Here is a 23146-nt window from a genome sequence, read left to right as displayed (position 1 = left end):
TGCCACTCACAGGGAGAAGAATGCGGCTTCCCTCTAACATGCCCGCGAGTACGGATGCAGCAACTGCCGAGTAGTCGGTGCTACCTGCTGTGTTGTGGACTTGCACATGGGAGGGTCACCAGCTTCCTAACAAAGGTCTAAAAACTGGAGGAAAAAGCCTACCAGATAACACATCTAGTTCTTTTGGTGGTGCTGGTAAACAGAGATGTTCCCTTTAGAGTGAATGAGATCACAATCCACCACACTATGGGAAGTGGGCAAACACCACCCTGCATGGATGAAAAGAAAGAAGTGTTTGGAGTTAAGCTGATCTATTGCTCTTCCCCAAAATCCCAAATACATCTTTTTCCCCTAAAGCAGGATATTTCATTTCACTGACAGGAAGAATCCAAAGCAGCAACCCTCAGCAGGGATGAAATCAGACTGTGAAACAAGCTAGACCTGCACCAGCGTGCTAAGGTGTTCTGATGAGGAGTGGAAGCTGTTAGAACAGCAGCAGAGTGTCAGTGGTTATTCACTGCACATGGTGCTAAGTGATGCTATTGCTTAGAAATAGCAACAACTTGATTACACTCAGATAATGTCCCCACGTCAAGATTTGTGAATTCAGAGCTCCCATGTTCAGTAACTGATTTTTTTTTTTTTTTACTCTTTTTTTTTCACGTGAACGTCCTGTGAGAAGACAGCTTGCGGTGTGTCACTGCCACAACACCCGCAGTGAAGCACAGGTACCATTCCAGATGCAAAGCTTCCTGACTCTTTTCTACGCCTGGCACCACCAGAAGGAAGGAAGAAGGTAATCCACATTGAATCCCAGTTTATCTTCTGCAGCAGCTCTTAATTAAAAAGAAAACTCCCATCTGTCACCTAGGATGCACAGCAGTACAAAGTTCCTCTTGAAGCACCAGCACAAGAGCTGAGTGAGAGAGCTCAGTTTTATTTCAGTCAACAGCTTCCAGAAGAGCCTGGTAAGACTGCTTCATGTTCGGCTTGGTGTCCAAGCCTACGTGCACTGTGTCGCTGTGAAAATCTCACCGCTTCCCCTTCTCCCTTGGCTGCTGCATGGGCTCTGCTGTGGCTCCCACAGCCTCGGCTGGACGAGTGCTCCCGTCAAGACGATGGCACCCACAGCCCAGGCCCTGACCTTGCTGCTGTGCCACTGCCAACGTGGCTGGGGCTCTTCTTCATAGAATCATGGAACCATTGAGGTTGGAAAAGACCTTTCAGATCATCGAGTCCAACGGTTAACCCAGCACTGCCAAGCCCACCACTAAACCATGTCCCTAAGCACCACATCTCCCCGGCTTTTAAATACCTCCAGGGATGGGGACTCAACCACTGCCCTGGGCAGCCTGTGCCAGTGCCTCACAGCCCCTTCAGTGAAGAAGTTTTTCCTAATGTCCAACCTAAACCTTCCCTGGCGCAGCTTGAGGCCGTTTCTTGTCCTATCGCTTGGCACTTGGGAGAAGAGACCGACCCCCCTGGCTCCAGCCTCCTTTCAGGCAGTTGCAGAAAGCAATGAGGGCTCCCCTCAGCCTCCTCTTCTCCAGGGTAAACACCCCCAGCCGCTCCTCACCAGCCTTGTGCTCCAGACCCTTCACCAGCTCCATTGCCCTTCTCTGGCCACGCTCCAGCACCTCGATGTCCTTCTTGTAGCGAGGGGCCCAAAACTGAACACAGCACTCGAGGTGCGGCCTCACCAGTGCCCAGCACAGGGGGACGATCCCTGCCCTGGTCCTGCTGGCCACACTATTCCTGATACAGGCCAGGATGCCATTGGCCCTCTTGGCCACCTGGGCACACTGCTGGCTCATGTTCAGGCGGCTGTCGACAGCACCCCCAGGTCCTTTTCCGCCGGGCAGCTCTCCAGCCACTCCTCCCCTTCAGGCCCATGCCCGGCCCTGGCCATGCCGCGGGCGGCCTGTGGGGGCTGCGGAGGGGCCGAGGGCCGCGACCCCGGCCCGGCGCTGCGGGAGCCCCGGGGAAATCGCCACAGCCCCGCGGCCTGGCTCTAACCACCACCAGGAGCCAAGGCCCGAGCCCGGCCCACCGCTGCCGCGGGGGCCTGACCGCGGCGTCCCCCGGATCCCCGCCACCCCCGTGCCGTGCCCCTCGCCCGGCGCTGTGCAACGGGACCGGGGCTCCCGTACGGCCTTCGACCCCTCCATCCCGGGCCTCCTCCGTCCCGGCGTGCCCCGCGCCGCGGACACTCTACCCGCCGCCTCCGTGGGCGGAAGGGGGTGGGGCGTGTTGTGGTGCCGCCGCCGTCGCTGTCGCCGTGCGGTGGGAGAGGCCCGGGGCCGCGGCGAGGGGCGGGGGAAGGTGAGCGGCGGAGGGGTCCCGGGGGGTCTCTCCTCCTCTTCCTCTTCCTCCTCCTCCGTCCCCTTCTGGGTCCCCGGGGGCGGGGGGTGGCGGGGCGGGGCCGCTCCGGGGGGGGTGTGTGGCGCTTGAGGAGCGTGGCGGGAGGGACGGGCCCTGGGAGGGGTGAGCCCGGGTAACGTGAGGGCGTGGGGTCCTCTGGCAGGGAGGTGAGGTTTGGGGTGCTTGAGGGGGGTGTGGGGAGGCGATGAGACGAGTTGGGGTCGTGGGGGTGAGCAGGGGTGGTGTGTGTGTGTGTTGGGGTGGGGATTCTGTTGGGGGTGTCGGGGGGCTGGAGGGGTGTATGGGGAGACTTGTCAGTACAAAAGAGTGCTCTGATGAGGGGGGTGGCTTTCGAGGTATCTTGGTTTATTGAAGACTGTGGGGAAGGGGTGCTTTTGGGGTTGTGGGACACTTAGTTTCGGGGAGAAGAGAGGCAAATAGAGGTTAGGCAGGTGTAATACAGTGAATGGGACAGGATGGGTATGGGAAGGGTTGATAGTTATGTGGGCTGGTGAAGGTATGGGGATGAGCTGGTGGGGTCTTAGGAGGCTTCAGGGTACACGTTGATGGGGGCAGGTGTGTATTTGGGAGCAGATAAGGTGGCTGGTGTTTCTGAGGGAGAGAGCTTCAGAGCCCTGCAGAGTTGTTAGGGTGTGGTTTGGGCAAGGGTTAGGAGGACTGTCCATTGAGGCAGTGCGGTTGATGGGGGAGCTGAATGTTGGGGTTTGAGTTTTGTGTAACATGCGTTATTTCTGGTAATTCATAGGAGTATGTGTAGACAGGAGATTTATGACGGTAAGCGTTTTCTGCATGCTTCCCTTTGGGGATGGGAATAAAGCCTGTAGGGTTTATAGGAGCCTATAGGCTCTTGATATCCACAAATCCTGTTTAAAAAGTTGAGATGGCATCATGCTTTCAAATTGTTTTCATTCACTGCTAAATCTGGAGAGTGGCTCTTGTTGCGCTGTAGGTCTATGATATCAGTAGCTTGGTCAGCACTGCTGTGAGCATTGAGGAAGAGCAGGTGGGAAGAAGTAGATGGATACCGTTACTGCAATCTTAGAAGATGAGAAATTTAACAGCATTTCGGATTTGCTTTTTTATTTATGTGAGAAGACGATAAAATCCACCTTGTGATCCTCCAGAGAAGTAGTTACTCTCCCTCGTAAACCATGTGTCAATTCCTGTTCTGTTATTGTTGGTTGAGGCAGAAACCAGAACTTGAGCTGCAGCTGTGTTTGATTGAGTCAACCCGAATCTCTTTTGGTATTCTGGCACCCCACCTGTGTCTGTCTGTGACTCCCTCTGAAGCTCACTTGCCTGAGGAAAGATGCAATAGGTTAACGATCATGTATCAAGCTATCACATGTCCAAAAAACTTCACAGACTGCTTCAGGAGCCTCCTGGACTATGGTAACATTCTCTAAAGCTTCCTGCTCTCCCTGCAGTAGGAAGATCAGAACTTGACAAAATAGTTGGATGTTGTTGAGTTTGAAACTGTCCCATGTGCCCCCTCTAGAAAGAAGGGAAATGTGACTGAACAGGGAGAGAGGACGAATGCTTGAGAGAGATCCTGGTAACAAGACATTCCTTGTTAGTATTATGCCATTCTTAGAAGGAAACTTCTGCTTTTGATGGTTAGAGAAAATAATTCCTTGAAGAACAGTGTTTTTAAAATAATTCCCTCTGTGAACTATGTACTAGTTTGCATTTGCTTTCATAGCCTTTTGAGTAGATTGTTTTCTAAGCGCAGACAATAAGGTAGGAGTTTGTCTAGCATTTGGAGCAGTGTGGCGCTTGTGAATTGGGTCTAAGCTGCTTATTTGAAGGAGCTTGCATAACGGTGTAGTAAAGTGTAAGAGGTCTGATTAAGGCTGCCTTAATAATCCCTGTGTGGTCACTGGAGAGACTTGGCCGCTACTTAGGAAGGGAGGGATGGAGGAACTGCGCTTCAGATAACTTCTTAGATGCCTACTGTGGGAATACCCTGAAAAGTCTTGTTTATTATAAGACTGGTAAATACGTGCTGTTTATGTGAGTCTTACATGAAACAGTTTTCTTCTAAAGTGTTGTTAGATGTACAGGTGCTTCAAATAATGAAAAACAAGCTTTGTTTACTTCAGTCATAAATTATAACTTGTTCTTCTGAGACAATCGCTTAAAACGTTTCTCAAGGTTTTGCCTGCCTTGTGCCAGTAAAATAGCCGGGCTGACGTGATGTTATTAATTCTGAATACTGCAAGATTGGATATCTGCTTAGTCAAAAGACACAAGTACGTTGCCAAAGTTCGGGACCTGAGTTCAAAGGCCTGCCACGTAAAGTCAGTTGTAGATACTCTGGGCTGCTAATCATATGCAAATAGAAAGAGACTGGAGGAGAAAAGGGTAGATCCATCTGAAATAGTAAGATCATAGATTCGCTTGGCTATGTGCACACCTTGATCAGTCCAGGTGATGTGGCAAAATTGGCTTGGAAATAATTAAACTTTTGAGGGAGGTGACATAGCAACTGTTATTTGCCATGGGCACAGAACACCTTCCAACGTGCAAGAGGCTTGTGAAAAAAGAAAAAGAAAAGCCAAAGCCTCATTCAGGTGCAGTGCCAGAGTAGGTGGGCTGGGGGAATGTGGAAAAGGAAAGGAGAGGGCTAGATGAGTTTGAGTGATAGGTGGTTGGTGACAGGAGTTACGGACAAGACGGGTGAACCAGTTGCATGAATTTATTTTTAGGCTTTGCCCTCTTCTGCGAGGTGATGTTGGCTCTTGCCTCTTTTAGCTAAGCCTGTGTTACATTTCAGATAAACCCCTGAATTACAAAAAAAAAGTGTATATTTTTTTTTAACTCCTCAGAAGTCTTTACAGGTACTGTTCTCAAAGCTCACACCTTTTTGCTCTTCTGGGGAGTAGGGTGTTACCTACGCAGACCTTCCTTTAGGCTGTGTAAATGGGAGCTCTGTAAGAAGCAGAACCAGTGAACACACTTCCAGTTGTTTTGCCCTGAGGTTGTGCTCACCTGCTCTCTGTTAAGATTAGAGTCACTGCATCAGCCTGTCTCTCTGTCGGGGATGTACCTTTCTTTTATATGCATTTGCCTATTTTCACAAAACCAAAAGGCACGTAAGATATCTATCCCACTTGCACTTACAGCATGGTTGTGTAAGCCTTATTTCCTTAGGCAGCAAAACTAAAAATTCACAGGCAGGTAGATTTTTAAAAAAAATAAGTCAAGCCTTCTGGATGAATACAGCAGCGATAGCCTGGTAGTACGTTACAGCAGGTGTATTCTCCGAGGAAGGGGCATTGACTCATTTCTCCAGTGAAGTCTGGCATTTAATTTGGAAGTCTGCCTGATGGTGACTGATACCAGATCTTTCACAGGGGAACAGAGAATCCTTCGGATGGGCAGCTGATATTTAGTGAAAGCCTTATGCCCTGAAGCATGAAAGTTTGTATGAAAGTCGTATACCTTTATATGTGCAGTTGGTTAACTATAGGTGATGTTATCCTTAGTGATTAATATATATATAATTATTTTTTAATCTTAAACTTGTGCTGTTAGTGGCATAATGAGTTGAATAATTTCATAGGCTAGATACATTTTCTAAAATGTCTTTGGTGTCTTAGTTTGGTGCCTTTCTATTTTCCTGGTCATCTTCTGGCTGTTTCTGAAAGGTAAATGAGAGTGTTCAATGTATCGCCTCTGCGGTGTTTGTCAAGTAGGGTATTTTGGAGTTATACTTCATCAGCATTACCAGCCATTGACCGTAAAACTGTGCTGTTCTGAGCAACTGTACTTAAAAGTTGACTGTGTTAAAGTTAACATTTCTGAGTTGGCAATCTTCTTTTTTGTTTCCATTTCACTTTTATATTAAAGTTTAAGCAGCTTTCTGCACTGTTCTTTCATGGCTACTAGCACAACACATTGAAGACTGATGTGATGTTTCAAGTAGTAACCTTGATTATTGTTGAAATTCTGTTTGATGCGTGCTGAAATGAAGTTAGTGAGCTTAGTTTGATTTTTACAACTCAAATGACAACTGGAGAAGAACTGAGAGAGGGACAGTGAAAAAAGAATTAACATCTAATTCTTCTTTAATCTCCATTTTAAAAGTTCAAAATAACACTTTTCAAGTGACATGTAATCTTCTGTAGCGTTAATTCCCTTTTCTAAGGAAACAAGTTATGTGCAATTATGCTTTCTGTCAATTCCTCTGACAGTTGTTAGTTGCTTTAACATGCTGGCAAATTGTAGCCACCTTTGACAAAGGGACAGTTCCCGCAAGTTATGCGGAAATGATTCCTGTGGAGCAGAAACGAGACTCTTTTAGTGCTGCTTGTGGTAAGAACTCAACCCTTATTAGATGTTAGAGCAGCTCTACAGGCAAGAGAGTTTATGAATGCCTGAACTAGAAGAGGCTTTGTTCTCTTACCTTCTTAGACAAGAAAAACACTTGATGATGAGACACATGTTTCAAAGAAACTTTGAACATCTTAATGAATTGTTTGATACAGGGCTGTTTAAAGTAGTCATTCCCTCTATCAAAAGTTTGAGTTCACAGTGTGAATTTTTTTCCTTTTTTTTCCCCCCTAATACTTCATTTATGCAGTTTGCCTGAAGCAGAGTAAATGCCTTTTTTTCTTTTTTTTCTTCTTCTTGACTTGTTTGTCGTAATCACTTAAAGTCTGCTGATTTAGAGCTGCTCTTTTACAGAAAGTTAGGATAACTTAAAAACAGTGATGGAGGCATCAGAAATATTTTGCATATCATTTCAAAGTGTCTTTGAATGCATCTAGGAATTGATATATTGGATAAAAAAATAAGTTGTTTGTTTTCCTTTAGGCAAAATGCTTTCTAGGTTATGTTTACCCACTGCATGGGAGATTTTACATTGTAAATATGTATATATGTATAGGTCATTAGTTAGTTTTCTAAAATGTTCGTTATGGTTATCTTTCAGAGATTATGTGAGCTGCTGCATTAGTCTTCTAACATCTTGCACTGAATACTCATGGTATGTCTGAAGGACAGATCTCTTGTGTGTTCTAAATGTACCAGGTAAATCCCAATAATAACTTTGCATGGGAGATTGTGACCTGTTAAAGAGAAAGAAGTCAAGAGAAAGCAACTTTTATTCTATATTTAGTCCTAGTTCATTCTGTAAAAAGAGCCTGACAGGCTGTAGCCTAAAATTTATTTTTGTATTTATGTATTATGCTAGAAAATCAGGCAACTGCAACGCTAATGCAACTATTTGCAACACTAGTGAAGATGCAGCGTGGCAGTGGGGGTTAGCCAGTTTCCATAAATACCTTTAAGAACTTTATTCAGCATTTCTGATGTGTGAAGTAAAGCAGAAGGAGGGAAAATAGTGGTATTTTTCAAGTAGATAATTACCCTGTCAAATCCCCTGCCTCACCTTTTTGTCTGAGAGAGGTGAAAAATGGGTACAGTGACCCTTGAGAACAGTTTGATTGCCTTCCAGTGGCAGCGGTGTTACAGGAGGTACTGTTCAGTAGCCGTGGTGAATAAACTTTTACCTTGACATATTTCTGGCTAACATATTGGATTGTAAGTAGCTAATACCACATCCATTAACGTGCCATTAACCTAATTGAGTATTTCATTTTCAGGTTGTCCTCATGAGTACTCCAGTGGAGAATGTCCATGATCTTCTTTGCCTGTGTGGTTCGGGTGAGGGATGGACTTCCCCTCTCAGCCTCCACAGATTTTCATTTCAACCGGGACTTTCTGGAATGCAGAAAGAGATTAAAGGCGTTATCCTCAATTCTGGCACAGTATCCAAGTCGAGGCACGGCAAAAGGACGTGACTTTAGCATACAGTAAGTCCTTGCTTTTATTTGTTTGTTTAGTTTTTTGACTTTAATTTTTGAAATGGTTCTCCTGGGGATTAGTTGAACTTTAAGGATTAGGTGTATTCTATAGTGCCTAACTCCAATCTGAAATCCCACCACGCATGTCAAGATTGTAACCTCCAAGCAGTATTTTGAAACCTTATTTCTCAGCACCACAGCCACACAGCTCCTACTCAGTTTAGTAAGCATATGCTAAGAATTGCTTATTTTAGTTGTCATTTTGTGTAGCAAATGCTTTCTGCTCGATGGGCAGTACTTGTTACTATTAGCAATTGGAGTATCTTGGACTTCTACAAATACCTTCTAAGACGTCATCCTAGTTCCTAGGAATTACTTAGTTTAGTCTAAACCCCAAACCCTTTCCGTCAGTGACTGTCAGGTCTTGCTGATGCCTTCTCTCAAGCTCCTGCAGGTCTGATTCTGGCTTGCACAGAAGTGCCCTGACTCCCTCCTACGAGCTGCCCACTCCATTTTCTGCATACCAGCAGGGTTCAAGTCTCGAGAAGCTCTGACCGACGGGTGTGTTTTGAGGAGGCCTGAAGCATACTGACAGTAGCCAGTATGGAGAAATTATATATCTTTGCTTTTATTTATTGGAGAAGGATCTGCTAGTTTTTATTTTAAGAAATTAAGGTTTCACTCAGAGATGAGAATTTTCATTTACTATTGATTTTAGTGTAGCTCTAAAAATGAGTTTTAGCTTGTGATCGCATTTCTGGTTAACAAATGCAAGAAAACTTCAAAGTGGCCCTGAGCTAAAACTGAGTATCCATTTTTGGGGTAGTGATTGGAGAAAGAAGATACATGAACTTACACTGAATCAATTGGAAAAGCAAAGATAAGCATTTTAATTCCTTTTCCCTGACAACGAACTTGTGCCTTTTAATGCTAACACGTTCTGCTTTTAATCTTCTGTAGTCTCTACGGAAGTAGCTATGCATCTGGCTCTGGGATGAGTGCAAACCGATACGTGGCAAAAAGGCTATAAATTATTGACAACTGGGAAAAGGTAGTTTTATGCAGGCATGGCGTTGATCCTCAGCTGTGAGCTGGGGAGAAAAGGAATTTAGGGAACGTACCCAGTGTAACTAGGCTGTAACGGAGCTAATCAAAACCATAAATCCCAAGTACATAGTACAATGAATAAATAAAAATGTGATAAAGTAGAAACCACAAGGATTTCTGTATGAGAGGGATGAAATATATAAATAGTAGAAAAGAGAGAAAATACAGAGAGAAATTGTTGTGCTTCAAAGCTTTGATTTTATACTGAAATATTGCTAACAAATGGCTAACCTATAAGGGAAGATTCCTCAGTCTTCTTTCAGAGATAATTACGAAACCGTAGTTATGGTGGGGCTTGTGGAAGTTTAGCTGTCTACACTATGAGTGCTGACATCTGAACGAGGTGTCCTGACTCCCATCTTATTTAATGAAGCCTAGACGAGTGATTTATTTCATCCTTAAGTACATGCCTACATTTTGGTCAGATGAAGCCCCCACTAAGTTTCCTAGAAGGTTTTTGGGCTATCTGTAAGTGGAAATTTCTACATAAATATGGCTTCAGTGTTAGAGGGACCCCTTTTGGAGCAGAATTTTTATGGTGCTGTTTCTATTACAAATTCATGTTTATTTGTTACACATGACTTAGCAGTAACAGTGTTTGAATATCTTGGTTTGTGCAAGTTAACAAACCTCTTTTGCTGTTAATGTGAAGTCATAGAATCACAGAATCATTAAGGTTGGAAAAGACCCTTAAGATCATTGAGTCCAACCGTTAACCCAGCACTGCCAAGTCCACCACTAAACCATGTCCTCAAGCACCACGTCTACCCTTCTTTTAAATACCTCCAGGGGAGCAAGGAATACATCTGCTTGCTTCCTGTGGACAAGCTTGCTTGTGTTTACTTTTGTTTATGGAAAGCCACTGTATTTTCTTTCAAGATCTTCTTCCCCGTTATATTTTCTGGCCATCTCTTTTCTTATTAACATGATTTAAAGCCAGCCTGAGAAAATAATGTCCTCAGTTTTTACTGATATAGCAATTTAATAAAATCCGTATTGTGATCTTTAGTATGCTAAGGCATACTGAATGAGTTAAGAATAAGTGTTAGATCTACAGGGGCTGCAGGACTATTACAGCAGTGCCAACAGTCTATCTTTCACAGTCTGCTCTTTCAGTGCAGCCTGTACATTTTGTTTTGACAGAAAGCACAGTTTACTTCTCATGTTCAGCATGACTCTTCTACCTTTTTATGTTGATGTTATTATTTTTTTTTTTTCTATTTCAGTTTCCTTTCTTCTGGGGATATTGCCTGCATGGCAATCTGTTCCAGCAATTACTCAACCATCATGGCGTTTTGCTTCCTGGAAGAGCTTCAGTGGGAATTTGCTGCTTCCTACGATACAACAAGCATCGGTTTAGCTTCCAGACCATATGCTTTTCTTGAATTTGGTTTGTAACTTTGTTCTCTAATAGTAAGAATTCTTTGTCTGCTACTTTTATGATGTTAAATAATGTCTCCTGGCCAAAGCCTAATCATAAAAATGTATCTATGTGTGTGCCTTTGCATGCATGTGTAGGAGGAAAGAGAGATCTTGTAACTGCATTAAACTATTAAATTGTTGGTTTTGCAGTCCCTGAAAGCCCCTATAACAGATGAAAAAAATGCTGTGGTGATTAATAAACAAGCACAGAAGATAAAGAAATCCACATCTCAAACACTTCCTAACTTAATTAAAGAACTCTGACAGGTGGAGACAGATGGGTACAGGAAAAAAGGGAGACAGAATAGATTATTATGGACCGCTTTACTTCTGGCATGACTTAGGTTCACATAATACCTAGTGTTTCTTTTTTAACCTGATGTAAATGGTTTTCTTGCCAAGCAGAAGCTGCTCTACTGAACCTCACGGCTTTGAAAAACACAATTGCTTTGCAGTGAGAAACTCTCTTCTGGGAAAGGATAAGATATTGCAGTGGGTTAGCACGCTTCTATCCAGATTTCGATAATAGTATTAAGCTCATGCTTAAAAGATTGAGGAATCCACAAGGAAAGCAAATTATACAGCCATCTTGTATTTTGATTGGATTCCCTGCAGGGCACATTCCAGGCATGATGTAATTTTATACTGAGATCCAAATTACTCCTGTTTTTTAACTTCACTAGGAATTTGGGAATTTCTAGCCTCTTTTAATTTCATAAGGCTCTTGTTAAATAAAAAAATGCAATTTTTTTTTTCATTTTTACTATTATACTGTATTTTGTTACTGAGTCTACCTAATGTTGCTGTGTGATTATTGTTTTTTTTTCTCTCCTTCTTTCCTGTGTTTGGATCTAAGATGCACTTGATGCATAAGATCTTAGCCTTTTGCCTGGTAGTTACAGATAATTGCAGCAGGCTGAGTTAAGGTAAAATACAGGATTTTTCACTAAGGAATGGTTATGGCACTGCGTGTTCTAGCACAACATGAAGTCCTCCTGTGTGGTCTCAAAACTGATACTTAAGCTATTACATCTGCATCATATCCAACAGTAGCTGTGGTCAACCTATGCAAGTGTTCTAGCGTAACAATATCTTAAGGATATGGATTTTACTTATAGGATATCTCAGCAAAATAAATGTTTCTGCATTTTATTTCCCTAAGCATTTGAAATAGCTCAAATTTGCCAAAATCTTTGCACAATTAAATAGGACGTAGCAGCATCCATAGTGAGGTCCTTCAGCTCTGGAGGTGCGAGCAATTCGGACTTGGATGAATTCTCTACTTAGTCTCAGTGCAACTCCTGTCAAACCAGCAGCCACATTTGTGGAAAGGGATTTGCTTGCAAGTGGTATTAAATTTAAAGTGCGAGAGATGAAGCAGAGTGATCTGTATGTAGATCTGTGGCTTGGATGTTGGTGGAATCACTGTGGAATTGCCTCTGCCAGTCAGAGCTGCTTCGTGACTCAAATGTAGGTTGAGTTCATTTATATCTGTGCTGGAAAAAAACCTAATCCTTGACATTGTTAAAACACAATGTGGAATTGTTTCTCGTGGTAGTTCGTGGGTAGTTTAAGATATGCATTACGTCTACCCTGGAATATGAAAGCTTGTTTTCAGTCCACCGGCAGGCAGGATATTGAGATTTAAAGTATGCAGAAGGGAGTGGGTGTGATATAAAACACCTAGGAAAGGTATTTTTGTTCCCTAGCCATCAGTGGAATCTTATACCTGAAACTAATAAGAAAAGAAATGAAGGAAGAAATGAAAAACAATCAAAAAATAATGCCATGATTTGATTGATAATTACCTAAAGCACTTAACTTTTGCAGAGCTAATTGAAGCATGTTTTTATATTGTTTCAGATAACATTATTCAGAAAGTGAAATGCCGTTTTAACTGTACGAGTGGCTCTCAGACGAAGGCCAACTGGGAGAAGATGGAGGAGGAGCTGAAGTTCCGGCCCCCGGTTCAGCTGAAGCTAGAGGATACCGAGCTGATGAATGGGATGACTAACGGTGGGCCTGCAGGCGTTCATGTGGAGGTTGGTAAGTTACTACTACCTGATTCTTTAAAATTTAATGCATTTGACTAAAATTCTGAAAGGGAATATGTATATCTGTATAAAAAGCACATAGAGGCTTGACAAGGGACCTTTTTCTTACAAATACTGACATTTTACCTGCTTTTAGAAGTACTAACCTCTACTTATTTATTGTAAAATTGGCATCTTCTTATTTGTGTTTCAGTTGCATAGTCAAAGTCTTGCCTACTTCCTCAACAAAATGAAATGCTTTTAATCCTATTAGCATGGCGGTTTAAATGCAGCTGGAGTGCCATGAGTTTGTATTTCCTCTTTTTTTTTTTTTTTTTTCTTTTTGTTGTTCTTGGCTTATGAAACAGTAATAAAATTAAGTCCCAGTTGCTCAGTCTTTTTGTATCTGATGGATGAGCTGGAATCTAATTTGACAGGTATTTTGAGTTAAAATATAGAGGGGCAGTGGCCAGGAGGAAGAAGAAATAGAATTGAAAACATTTCATTTGCCAGTCGGATTTGTGAGTGCGCCTCAGAACTGTGCTTGAAGGTTAAATATTTTCATGATGGGACAGGGCTTAGAAATTCTTTGCACGAGTGTGAACAGTTTCAGTGCCAGTAAACACTTGCAAGCTAGCCTGTGTCCACAGATCAGAAATACATTTTCAGTTCCCACATATTCTTAATTGCTTTCTTTTACTTTCCATCTGGCTTTGTATTTCTGGCTGTTCTCTCTGGTCTAACCCAAATACTCTTACAGATTGTTCTGCCTTTATTTTAAGTATCGTGTTTATGATCATCTGCTTCCCTCAGCTGGAGTCAGCTTTCCTGGCTTATGTCTCTCTCCTCTCATCATTACCTACCAGCTGAATCCCACTTTGCTGCTCTAAGTTTAGCTGTGCGGTTAGTGTTTGTTCCCATATTAATGTTATTTATAACATGGCTCTACGGGAGACTTCTTCAGCATACGTTGAAGTGTTATGGTTGCAGGAGAGCAGAATTTAACTGTGTCTACATTCCATAGTGAAGATAGATCAATCAATAGATTGATCGAAACATCGGTCTCCTTACATGGTTGTAGACGGTTCCTGTCTTCTTTGGAGCTGTGTGATCACATCCCCTTGCTCTTCGTTTTAGCATGAAAGGAGTCTGAAACGTCAGGGCAGTTCTGTCCTTGTTAGTATACATGGGACCACGAGCTTTTTTTTTTTTTTTTTTATTCTTCTGTTTGTTCCTTCCTTTGTTAACTAAACCCAGCTCAATTCTTGCTAGAAAGACACTGGCATTGTATCCTTGATCAACATCTGCACAACCTCAGCTGTTGTTGCAAAAGCTTCACCTTGTGTCTCAGTATGGGCACAGCTGATAAAGCTCCGGACGACAGTGGGGTGTGTATACAGCAGAAGTGTGAAGTGTAAGTAGCTTTCTGTGAAGAGGGAGAGTTTTCATATCAGAACTGGCTCTATGAAATAGAAGAACAACTTGAGCTATTCGTCTAGTAAGCATGCTGTTAAATTAGGCAGCATTGTGCGCCGCTTGATGAATGTTCTTAGTCTTTTGTAGGCACACAGGGAGTCCTTCACAGAGTCCTTTTTAAGCTGTTTTTTGAAGATGTCTCTCGTCTCTGTCTTTTGTGTGCTTGTATTTTATTTTAAAATGTTTGAGTCTGATTTCATTTTTCACTCCTGGTGCTGTCTTTATCTGGAGCTTTGAGTATGTGACTCATTGTCAAACCCTTGTTGTGCTATGCCTTGAAGAGACGGAATGGAGCGTGGTACAGGCATTCACGTCAGTCTCCGGTTAAATAGCCAGAGGCCTCTGCTCAGAAAATCCTTTATAGGCAGAAGTTCCAATTTCTTCATTGTGTGAGGGTGTTTTCACAGAATTGGTTCTGTACATGTTCAAACCTGCAGATGCACTTTTCCTGGGTGCTAGATAACCCACAGTCCCCAGAACATCTTCTGCATGATTCTTGTACTCTGAAGTGCACAACTTTTCTACTTGAAGAGTCAAATTAGTTTGAAACCCAATTAGCATTTAATTGTGCTTGTGCAAAATTGTGCTGTCTTGGACTAAGAGTGCTTGTACTCTCTTGTTCCCTTATTTAATGTAACAAGCAATTCTAGTATGAAATTCCATTTATAAAAATATGATTGAATTCACAAAAGGAAGTGTAGTAATTTTTCCTTAGCAGTACCCATCTCATTTGTTCTGTGCAATTTCAGTTTGCGAATTAAACCTCAGAATGATAGAGTAGAAGTAAAGCTCCACAGCAAACGATTTAAAGATTGGTTTTCACAGAAACTGAACACTGAGCAACTGGGTACTGTAATCTCCCCTGCATCTGTGATAGCAATTCTTTTTATCCGACTGGACAAAAAAACCTGTAACTTTTACATAATATTCCATGCCACAGAACAATATATTGAGACTTGCATTGCTCTTCCCTGCGGACTGGGAACTCTTGACATGTAGAGTTTGCAAGATCCTGTGCAATGAATGACACTTGTGCTGATAATTTTTCTTTGTTTGAGAGACACTGTGTGCCTCGGAAGTAAACCTTAAACTGAGGAAGAAGAAACAGCAGTCTTTATTCAGAAATTTTTGTGAGAGACAGATACATTATTTAATTTATCAAAAATTAATCTGAATACTGAGCTCAGTGAATGAACAAACATGCTGGTACAGCTTCTGTTCAGTGCGCTGTTTGGACCTTAAATTTCACTGCATAGCAAAAAAAGCAAAATTGCCTTTGAATGATACGGTTACTCGCACCATTTATTTACATGAACATGCGTATGACGATAATACACAGTAATGCTACATAATGTGACATATATCAAATGGAATTGATACAGTTCCTTTTGCAGCTGCTTTGGAGATGAAATTATGGATGTATGAATGCATGCCAGACAAATTAATTGCATAAACACTTATAAAAGGTACTTTATAGCCCTATATTAATTTGGCACCTAACTTTTTTACTCCCACCTAATCAAAATCTCTCCTGAAGGAGAAGACATAAGTGTTTTCCTATCTTAAACCATGCAGTACCGCAATATTTAAGCTGTTACGGTGTTTCATCTGTCACTGAAATGAAGCCAGAGATGATGTCTGCTGTGTCGTTTAGTTTATCTACAGTAGTCAGGAGCTGGCTACCTCTGGACAGGAGGCAGAAGATCCTGAGAGCTGGGGAGACTTCTTGAGGGCTCATTCATTCTCTCCTGTGTCTTATGGGTGTTGGTGCAGGAGAGGATCTCGATTTGGTATCTGAACTGCAAATCACCCTTCTTATTGTTATGCTGACAGTGTTCTACTTGTGGTGATCCAAGGGCAGGGATGAAATGTAGGTGAGTATCTAGGTGTGGTGTATGTTGTTGGGCTAGCTAGTGTAGGTAGGGTAAAAAAAACAGGTGAGCTTTTGGACAACCAAACCCCTGAATTAGAAGCGGCAGATTCCAAAGTGAAATACACATAATAATCGTTTTGACCTTCATTAGGTATGTATCAATTAGATCATCCTGAAGAAATGGTATTTGGGGGTGTGGGTAGTAGTGGAGAAGGTGAAAAAGGAGGGAGACAGATAATTCACTACCTGTGAAACGTGGGCAGGTTGGGAGAAAGGGAATTGTAATGCACTGTGAAATGTGGCTCAACGGCCAAAAACTGTAGCATCCAGTTTAATTCCTAGGCTTCAGTTTTGATCATGTATTGCCAGTCTGAGTGGCCCAGAGTTAAGAGCAGCAGTTCTGTGACAGATGTTTCCCTGCTGTGACTGGGCAGTATCATCGTGACATCTCCTATAACAACTACTCCAGCAGCAGAGCATCAAAGTCCTTGGCTCCTACAGTTGTGTTCTGGCAACTGCTTTATTAGGGCACCAAATGCTGTATGGAAGCTTACACAGGTGAAACTAAATTGCTGTATACCAGACTGAACCCTCAAACTGTCAGTGGGAAGAAATACATAATGACCAGTTGAGGAAGAGATGAATTGCTGTCTTGCTTCTACAGGTGTCAGAAATCTAAGCTCTTTCCCAGACCTTTGGTTGCTTAAAGCCTCTAGCTTTTCTACTGACCTGTCAAGAGTGTTAAGTATGCTAATCTACTGAAATAAACAGCTGAAAAACATCTATGTGCACCATAAAAGAAGACATTAATGCTAAATAGCTCAAGAACAAATTCTGTTGCTTAATCTTATTAAAAAATACTGCAGAGCTCTTGCTGATTTCTGGATGTCTGAAGAACTGAACAGTGTGGTGCAACAAAAAAGTATTTCTATTCATAATTGGTCTTCTGTGGAGCAAGCATAGAATCATAGAATCATTAAGGTTGGAAAAGATCCTTAAGATCACTGAGTCCAACCATTAGCCCAGCACTGCCAGGCCCACCACTAAATCATGTCCCTAAGCACCACGTCTACCCGTCTTTTAAATACCTCCAGGGATGGGGACTCAACCACTGCCCTGGGCAGCCTGTGCCAGTGCCTGACTGCCCTTTCGGGGAAGAAGTTTTTCCCAATATCCAACGTAAACCTCCCCTGGCGCAGCTTGAGGCCGTTCCCTCTCATCCCATCGCTTGTTACTTGGGAGAAGAGACCGACCCCCACCTGGCTACAGCCTCCTTTAGAGCGATAAGGTCTCCCCTCAGCCTCCTCTTCTCCAGGCTAAACAACCCCAGCTCCCTCAGCCGCTCCTCACCAGCCTTGTGCTCCAGACCCTTCACCAGCTTCGTGAAAAGGCATGAAAAGTTTAGAAAATGTTTAAAACCCAAATCAGTTGATTGGAGTCATTTGAAGTTAAAAGATTCACAGGAATAGTGCTAACTTTCACTAATGGGTCTTTTTTTTGTATTTTTAAGTCCCTACTTACAGAATGGAGCGTGTGACTCCCCTCGGGATTCTGTCGCTTGTTCTGAACATCATGTGTGGAGCTTTGAATCTCATTCGAGGAGTTCACCTAGCAGAGTATTCATTTCAGGTAACCCTGATTGAATTGAAACCTGTAAATAAGTCAAAGGGAGAGAGTTATTTGGGTAACCAGATTAAGGGTGGCTGTTCTGCTTCTTAGTAGAGCATGTATCTTTCCACAAGAAGTGTTTTGTTTGCCCAGGGAATTTATTGCTCACCTGCTAGACCTCATATGTTTTATTGTGTTTCGAAGCACATTGCATTTTATTCTTTTCCAGGGAGATTAAAATTTGGAAAAATATTTTAGTCTTGCCAGGCTGGCTGGATTTTTTTTTTTCCATTCTTGTATTTTGTTCTAGATGCTTTTGTGTAAATTTTTTTAAACAAATGTGAAACTGTAAACAACTTTTAAAAAGGGGAAAAAAAAAGTGCCCTGATTGTATGGTGGCACAGTTTTATTTAGCAGGAACTGTCACATAAGCCTCAGTTCTTGGTATCATGTTCAATGATATTGATCTTGCTGTTTTACACTGTTGCAGTCAATCAACATAAACTAGGATGAGAGGTACTTGATGAAATATAGTGTTCTAAAATATCAAGCAGCGCTTGCTAAAAACTGTGGCTGACGTAGTTGTTTGTCACTTATTTTAATCCAAACAGGAGGACCATGAAGGAATTGGAAATGTGATAGCTTTTTTTCTACCTTTTCTAGCCTGTGTTTTTCAGGTATGTTAACTGTAAATAAACCCCTTTCTGATTATTTTTATATTATAATGCACAAGACAAAATAATTTTCAGTTAAGCAGAGGAATGGTTTGGATTTTAGAATCCCATCTAGGTGATTCCACTGAGGTATTCCATTGAAGGGTCACAAATACAGTTAAAGGCACAATTTCACCCTTGGCAAATTGCAGTTGCAGATTTTTTTCAGTGCTGCCATGTTTTGACGTGCCGAAAGGGGCTGAGCGTGGTAAATACGTGCTAGCCCAAAGATGATTTGTTTCCCAAAGGGAAACACGATGTCTTTCTGACAGTGGCAGACTTAGTGATGGGGTTTTGTAGCATAACCACCTTGAAAGACTAAGCAAATACAGGATAGCAGCATTATTGAAAATGTTCTAATTTACATTAAAAATTACTTTTAATTCTTGAGACAAATGTGGTTCCTGACTTCCTTAGATTTCCACACACGCCCCCTGCCCCATTATTTTCTCTGACGTCCTTATGCAGAAGAGTTTGAATGAGGGAAATATTATATGCTCCACATGGGTTCTTCTTGAAAGGTTCCTTAAATGCCTAAAACATTGGTCCACAACCTTTAACCTGAGGACAATATGTTGTTTGCAAAATCTGGAAGCTGCTGTAGCTGGGTTGCTAGTTGACAGATTCCTACAGTGTATTCATTGCTGAGTACTGTGGCATTTGGCTAATGGGTTGGGGACCGCTATCTGGAGACTTCTGTTTATCCATGGTATTTAAAACTTGCCAAGAGGATATTTATTGTATCATAATAGATACAATTTGGTGTCTTTCAGCCTTCTTATACCTCTGCTCACTGCAGAGCTTTAAGATGGAGATATTAATTTGGATCTAAATACTTGGTGCAAGTCATTCTTCATAAAGAAAGGCTCTGTCCTGCTTTTTTCCATTTAGTACCTGAAGCTAGAGAAGCTAAATAAGGAAGAATTCTCTCTTATCCTTTTGATCTACAGCAGTCATCTTCACAAAATGCTTGTGCATAAATTGAGCTCAAATGTGAACTGCTTTCTGCGTGCTGATCTCTACTTGTGTCATCAGCACAGTTGGAAACTGTGACCTTAAGTGAGAAAGCATGATCTGTTACTGCCTGAGTTAAAAAAGTACCTCTTCTGCCAGCACTTTGTGAGGTTTTTAGTTTTCTCCTGTAAGGGTTGTTGCTCCTCACACATGCTTAGCAAATGGGTTCCACCTGTTCTTGAATTTAAAAAGAAAAAGAGCCCAAAACCCCAGCTAAGCCTGTTAACAGAAATGATGGTCTTTCTACCAAGTCAAGTCTAGAGAATGAAGTCCTTTACTTATCCAAGGACAAATACAGCAGAAGCAGATTTGGGTTTGCTGTTTTCCTGCTTCTGAGCCTTTGTCTTGCAAAAATCATAGGTGGTTTTTGAAAGCTGGCTCAGCTTTCGGTCTCCGTTTAATCCAGGCTGAAGCGGGCGGGAGGGACGCCAGTGGTGCTGACAGACTTGTTTTGGTATCTGTGCTGACCCAGGAGGGTCTGGGTTGAGGCCACCACTCCAGCTATTCTTGGAGGGCCTTTCAACATAGGAATTGAAGGGAAGCTTTGAGATTCTTAATGATCGCTGCAATGGCAGGTGCATCCCAGTGGTATGGATACGCCAGCCATTCCCAGCTATGCCTCTTGTCTATATGTACATTTAATGTACACATATGTATATGTATTTTTAATGCTAACACTGTCTCTCTGGTCCTTTTGTAGTGTTACTTGTACCTCTTCTACAGCTCGGCAAGGAAGGTGAAGACGTTTGTACTCTTTTTCTCTGTTTGTTTATGCAACATTTACTTGTACGGATTACGGAACCTCTGGCAAATAGCCTTTCACATAGGAGTGGCATCTCTTTCTTCTTATCAGATACTGACAAGGCAACTTATGGAGAAACAACCTGACTGCGCAGTATGAAAAAGCCTTTGGGTTTGCTACTCTATTTTTACAACTTTTTTTGTATTAAACTGGCCAAGAATAGCTTGGATTAAAGATTTGTGACAATGGTTATTGCAAGGAGGATATTTCAAAGCAACTTGAAATAAAGTAGGATACTGTAATCGCCTCAAACCTACAGTGAGGAATGTGGCTGTATTTAACATGGCATGTGGTAATTGTGCATGGTAGATTTTGTCAGGTGTCACCAACAGATGGAGGTTCTCCTTACCATAAACAGGCTTTTACTCCTCAACTAATATCATCTAGACAGCATTTTGCCATTTGTCTTACTGGCTTTGTAACGGTTTGGCAGGTCAATGTCTTGCCCTGCCAATGCTTCCGAAAATATTAAAATTGTATAGTACAATGAAGACAAAGTGGTGGGTAACATTTTTGTCTATAGAATTTGTTAAGTGTTAAGATTCTTGGTAAATGTAAGTAAAGGAGTTGTTTGCCATAATTAGATGAGTTCGATATCAGTGGGAAAAATTGGTAGGATGAGCTTCAGGGTAATTTTTCTAGGTTTTGAAGGACAGGAAAAGGCTGCGGCTCTTCTGAAAACCATAAAGGCTATAAATATCTCCTGGCTAAGCAGCGCATCGTAGCTAAGTATGTGCTCATTGGTTAATTGCAAATATGCTTGGGGCAGTATAAAATAAACCAAGTGAATATACGTGATCTTTCAGCTCAAGTGGCCTTTATTTCCATGGTTAAGGTCACTCTTAGTATAAGGGTAATTCCACGTTTGCTTGATCTGTACGGATAATAAATCTTCCAAGCCTACTCATGACAGGCCACTGACTCCTTCACCTTTTTTAAAAAAATGTGTAGCTGGTGAGTAGAAAGCCATTTCCAGTAATGGGAAGCAAGAGCAGGTTCTCTTTATTATATAAAACACCTTTAGTTAATGGTGTTGAGTTCTTACACTAAGATGAATTTATGAGTGTGCACTTTTGAATAGTACTTAAGAGCTGAAATTCTTAACCTCTGCTGCACTGGGTATTCTTGTATGTAATGTATTGAGGTGCGTATGGGCATTTTAGAACATATATAAATAATTTAGGCTGTCTGTTTAAAAAAATGCATAGCATTTTGATGCAGCTGTCCTTGAAGGGTTGTAGAGACTCAAACTGAGAAGATGTAGAGAACCGTAGGTGTGTTATTGTGGAAGCGTGGTCCTAGATTTTCTTATCTTTTCCTTAGGAAACTTGTTTTCTGGTCGTCCCATTTCTTCCACTAGACGTGTGTCACCAAAGATTTATTTTCCTCTCACGTAGTCTCTGCCTCTAGTGGTTGCAAAGTGATTAACGTGATGCACAGTTGTCTTCCTGAGTTTGCGGAACCGCTTAACAAAATTACTTTCTTGCATCTCAGTGAATTTTCCTGAACTCTCACGATGCAAACACGGTTATCAGTGGACTCCTAAACCAGAAACCTGAGGTGCTGTACCTTGGAAGCACTTTTGGGATGCAGCTGACTGCAACAAGGGCATTGGTAGGCAGCCCAGTACAACCTAAACAGACATCAAGAGACTTGGTGCCAGAGCTTTTTCCAGTAATAAAATACAGGTATTTCTCTTCAATCCCATGTTAGCCCATTTACTGTAACAATAATAAAATAATGAAGTCCTTTCAACTGTGAGGAATAGTCTAGTAGGGAATGACGGAGGAATATTTTAGCCAGCCGGTTAAGAAAACAGCTAGAGCTGTGTGCCATAAGGGAATACCCTTCTGTTATAAGGGAGTGGATTCAAATTGTTTGTCTGTCGTGACCCTGTTTTTTTGCCAGAGTGTAAGTGGAGAAATGAAGGCAGAATTCAACCATTGTCCTTAAGACACCCAGATGACCCCACAGATGCGGGGGGTTTAGTACTGGCAAGATTTAAGTTTTCATGCTGTTCAGTCCCAGTTTTACTTGGTGAATTACTCTTAGAGATTGCAGGGAACTAAGCCACGAGTTTGGATTATAAGTTTAAAAAAAAAAAAAAATCTGAAAAAAGGACACCCCCAAAAATCTGATACTAGAAACTTAACACTTTCTTTAGGATACTGGATCTGATGACTGATTGTGTTTTCCAGGAGCATAGGCTGGGACTCAGCCCCACTGGTTTACCATGAGGAATCATCCTGTGGGGAGAGGATGAAGTATTTTATACTACAGATAGGCAGAACTTTGTGAAAAGGACCTTAGTGATATAACCCAGCTCCCTGCTCCCACCCTTTTAGCCTCAATCTGTCAAAAGAGTCCAAAAGAGCTTTACTGTTTCTCCATGGGCTCGGATAAAGCTTAAGGCATGCAGAGCATTTACAGTGGGGGCATGGGGCCAGTGCACCATTATCTGCTTTTTGTTCCTCATCCTTGTATTGAGCTGATTGGAAGAAACTGTAACGTTCCCGACGCTTCCCAAGCACCTGACTGTTTGCTTTATCATAAAACAAATACCGCCCTGTGCCAGGTGATGTTAGCAACAGCTCTGCAATAAGAGTGGTAGAGCAAGGTGTATAGATAGCTTGTGTAATTAACATAATTAGAGTGGCTAAAGATTAAATTCAGCTTTTGTTTAATATTTTCTTTTTCCTGAAAATGTTCCAGTAAAATCAAACAAAACCAGTTGGTTCAGTTCTGCCTTCGTGTAAATTTTTTTTGCTTTGTGAATTAGATGGAGGATGGGATTAGATCTTTTCTACTAAATGAGCAAAGCTCTGGTTTGCTGTTAGTCTTAATCCCTTTGCAACCTTTTTTTTCCCCCTGTAATATGTGTAAACCATATTAAGGAATCTACGTGG

At 42.0% G+C, this 23146-nt stretch overlaps 1 protein-coding gene across 4 annotated transcripts; it reads left to right on the top strand.

Moving 5' to 3' along the window:
* The first annotated feature begins 2234 nt into the window (after positions 1-2234).
* On the top strand, positions 2235-22364 carry SEC22C (SEC22 homolog C, vesicle trafficking protein). 4 transcript variants are annotated; one of them, XM_087731469.1, is made up of 8 exons: positions 2235-2322; positions 7319-7416; positions 7992-8201; positions 10526-10689; positions 12585-12767; positions 17614-17732; positions 18323-18388; positions 20139-22364. In XM_087731469.1, the coding sequence occupies exons 3-8, from the start codon at positions 8020-8022 to the stop codon at positions 20337-20339; spliced, it is 915 nt and encodes a 304-aa protein (XP_087587595.1). In that variant the 5' UTR covers positions 2235-2322; positions 7319-7416; positions 7992-8019; the 3' UTR covers positions 20340-22364. The 4 variants fall into 4 exon arrangements, with proteins under 4 accessions (XP_087587595.1, XP_087587605.1, XP_087587611.1 ...); XM_087731479.1 differs by having other exon boundaries at positions 2242-2322; positions 7319-7372; XM_087731476.1 differs by lacking the exon at positions 2235-2322 and adding an exon at positions 3754-3774.
* The last annotated feature ends 782 nt before the right edge of the window (positions 22365-23146 follow it).

The sequence above is a fragment of the Nipponia nippon genome, unplaced genomic scaffold, assembly GCF_047370975.1.
Source record: "Nipponia nippon isolate SJK-2023a ecotype South Korea unplaced genomic scaffold, ASM4737097v1 scaffold_1, whole genome shotgun sequence".
NCBI lineage: Eukaryota > Metazoa > Chordata > Aves > Pelecaniformes > Threskiornithidae > Nipponia > Nipponia nippon.
The sequence above is the reverse complement of the archived record's forward strand: the minus strand, read 5'-3'. Positions and strand labels throughout refer to the sequence as shown.

Coding starts and splice junctions, on each gene's coding strand:
- SEC22C (XM_087731469.1), top strand. CDS start 8,020: ATGTCCATGATCTTCTTTGCCTGTGTGGTTCGGGTGAGGGATGGACTT. Junction 10,690..12,584: donor ATATGCTTTTCTTGAATTTG/GTTTGTAACTTT, acceptor ATATTGTTTCAG/ATAACATTATTCAGAAAGTG. Junction 12,768..17,613: donor AGGCGTTCATGTGGAGGTTG/GTAAGTTACTAC, acceptor TGTATTTTTAAG/TCCCTACTTACAGAATGGAG.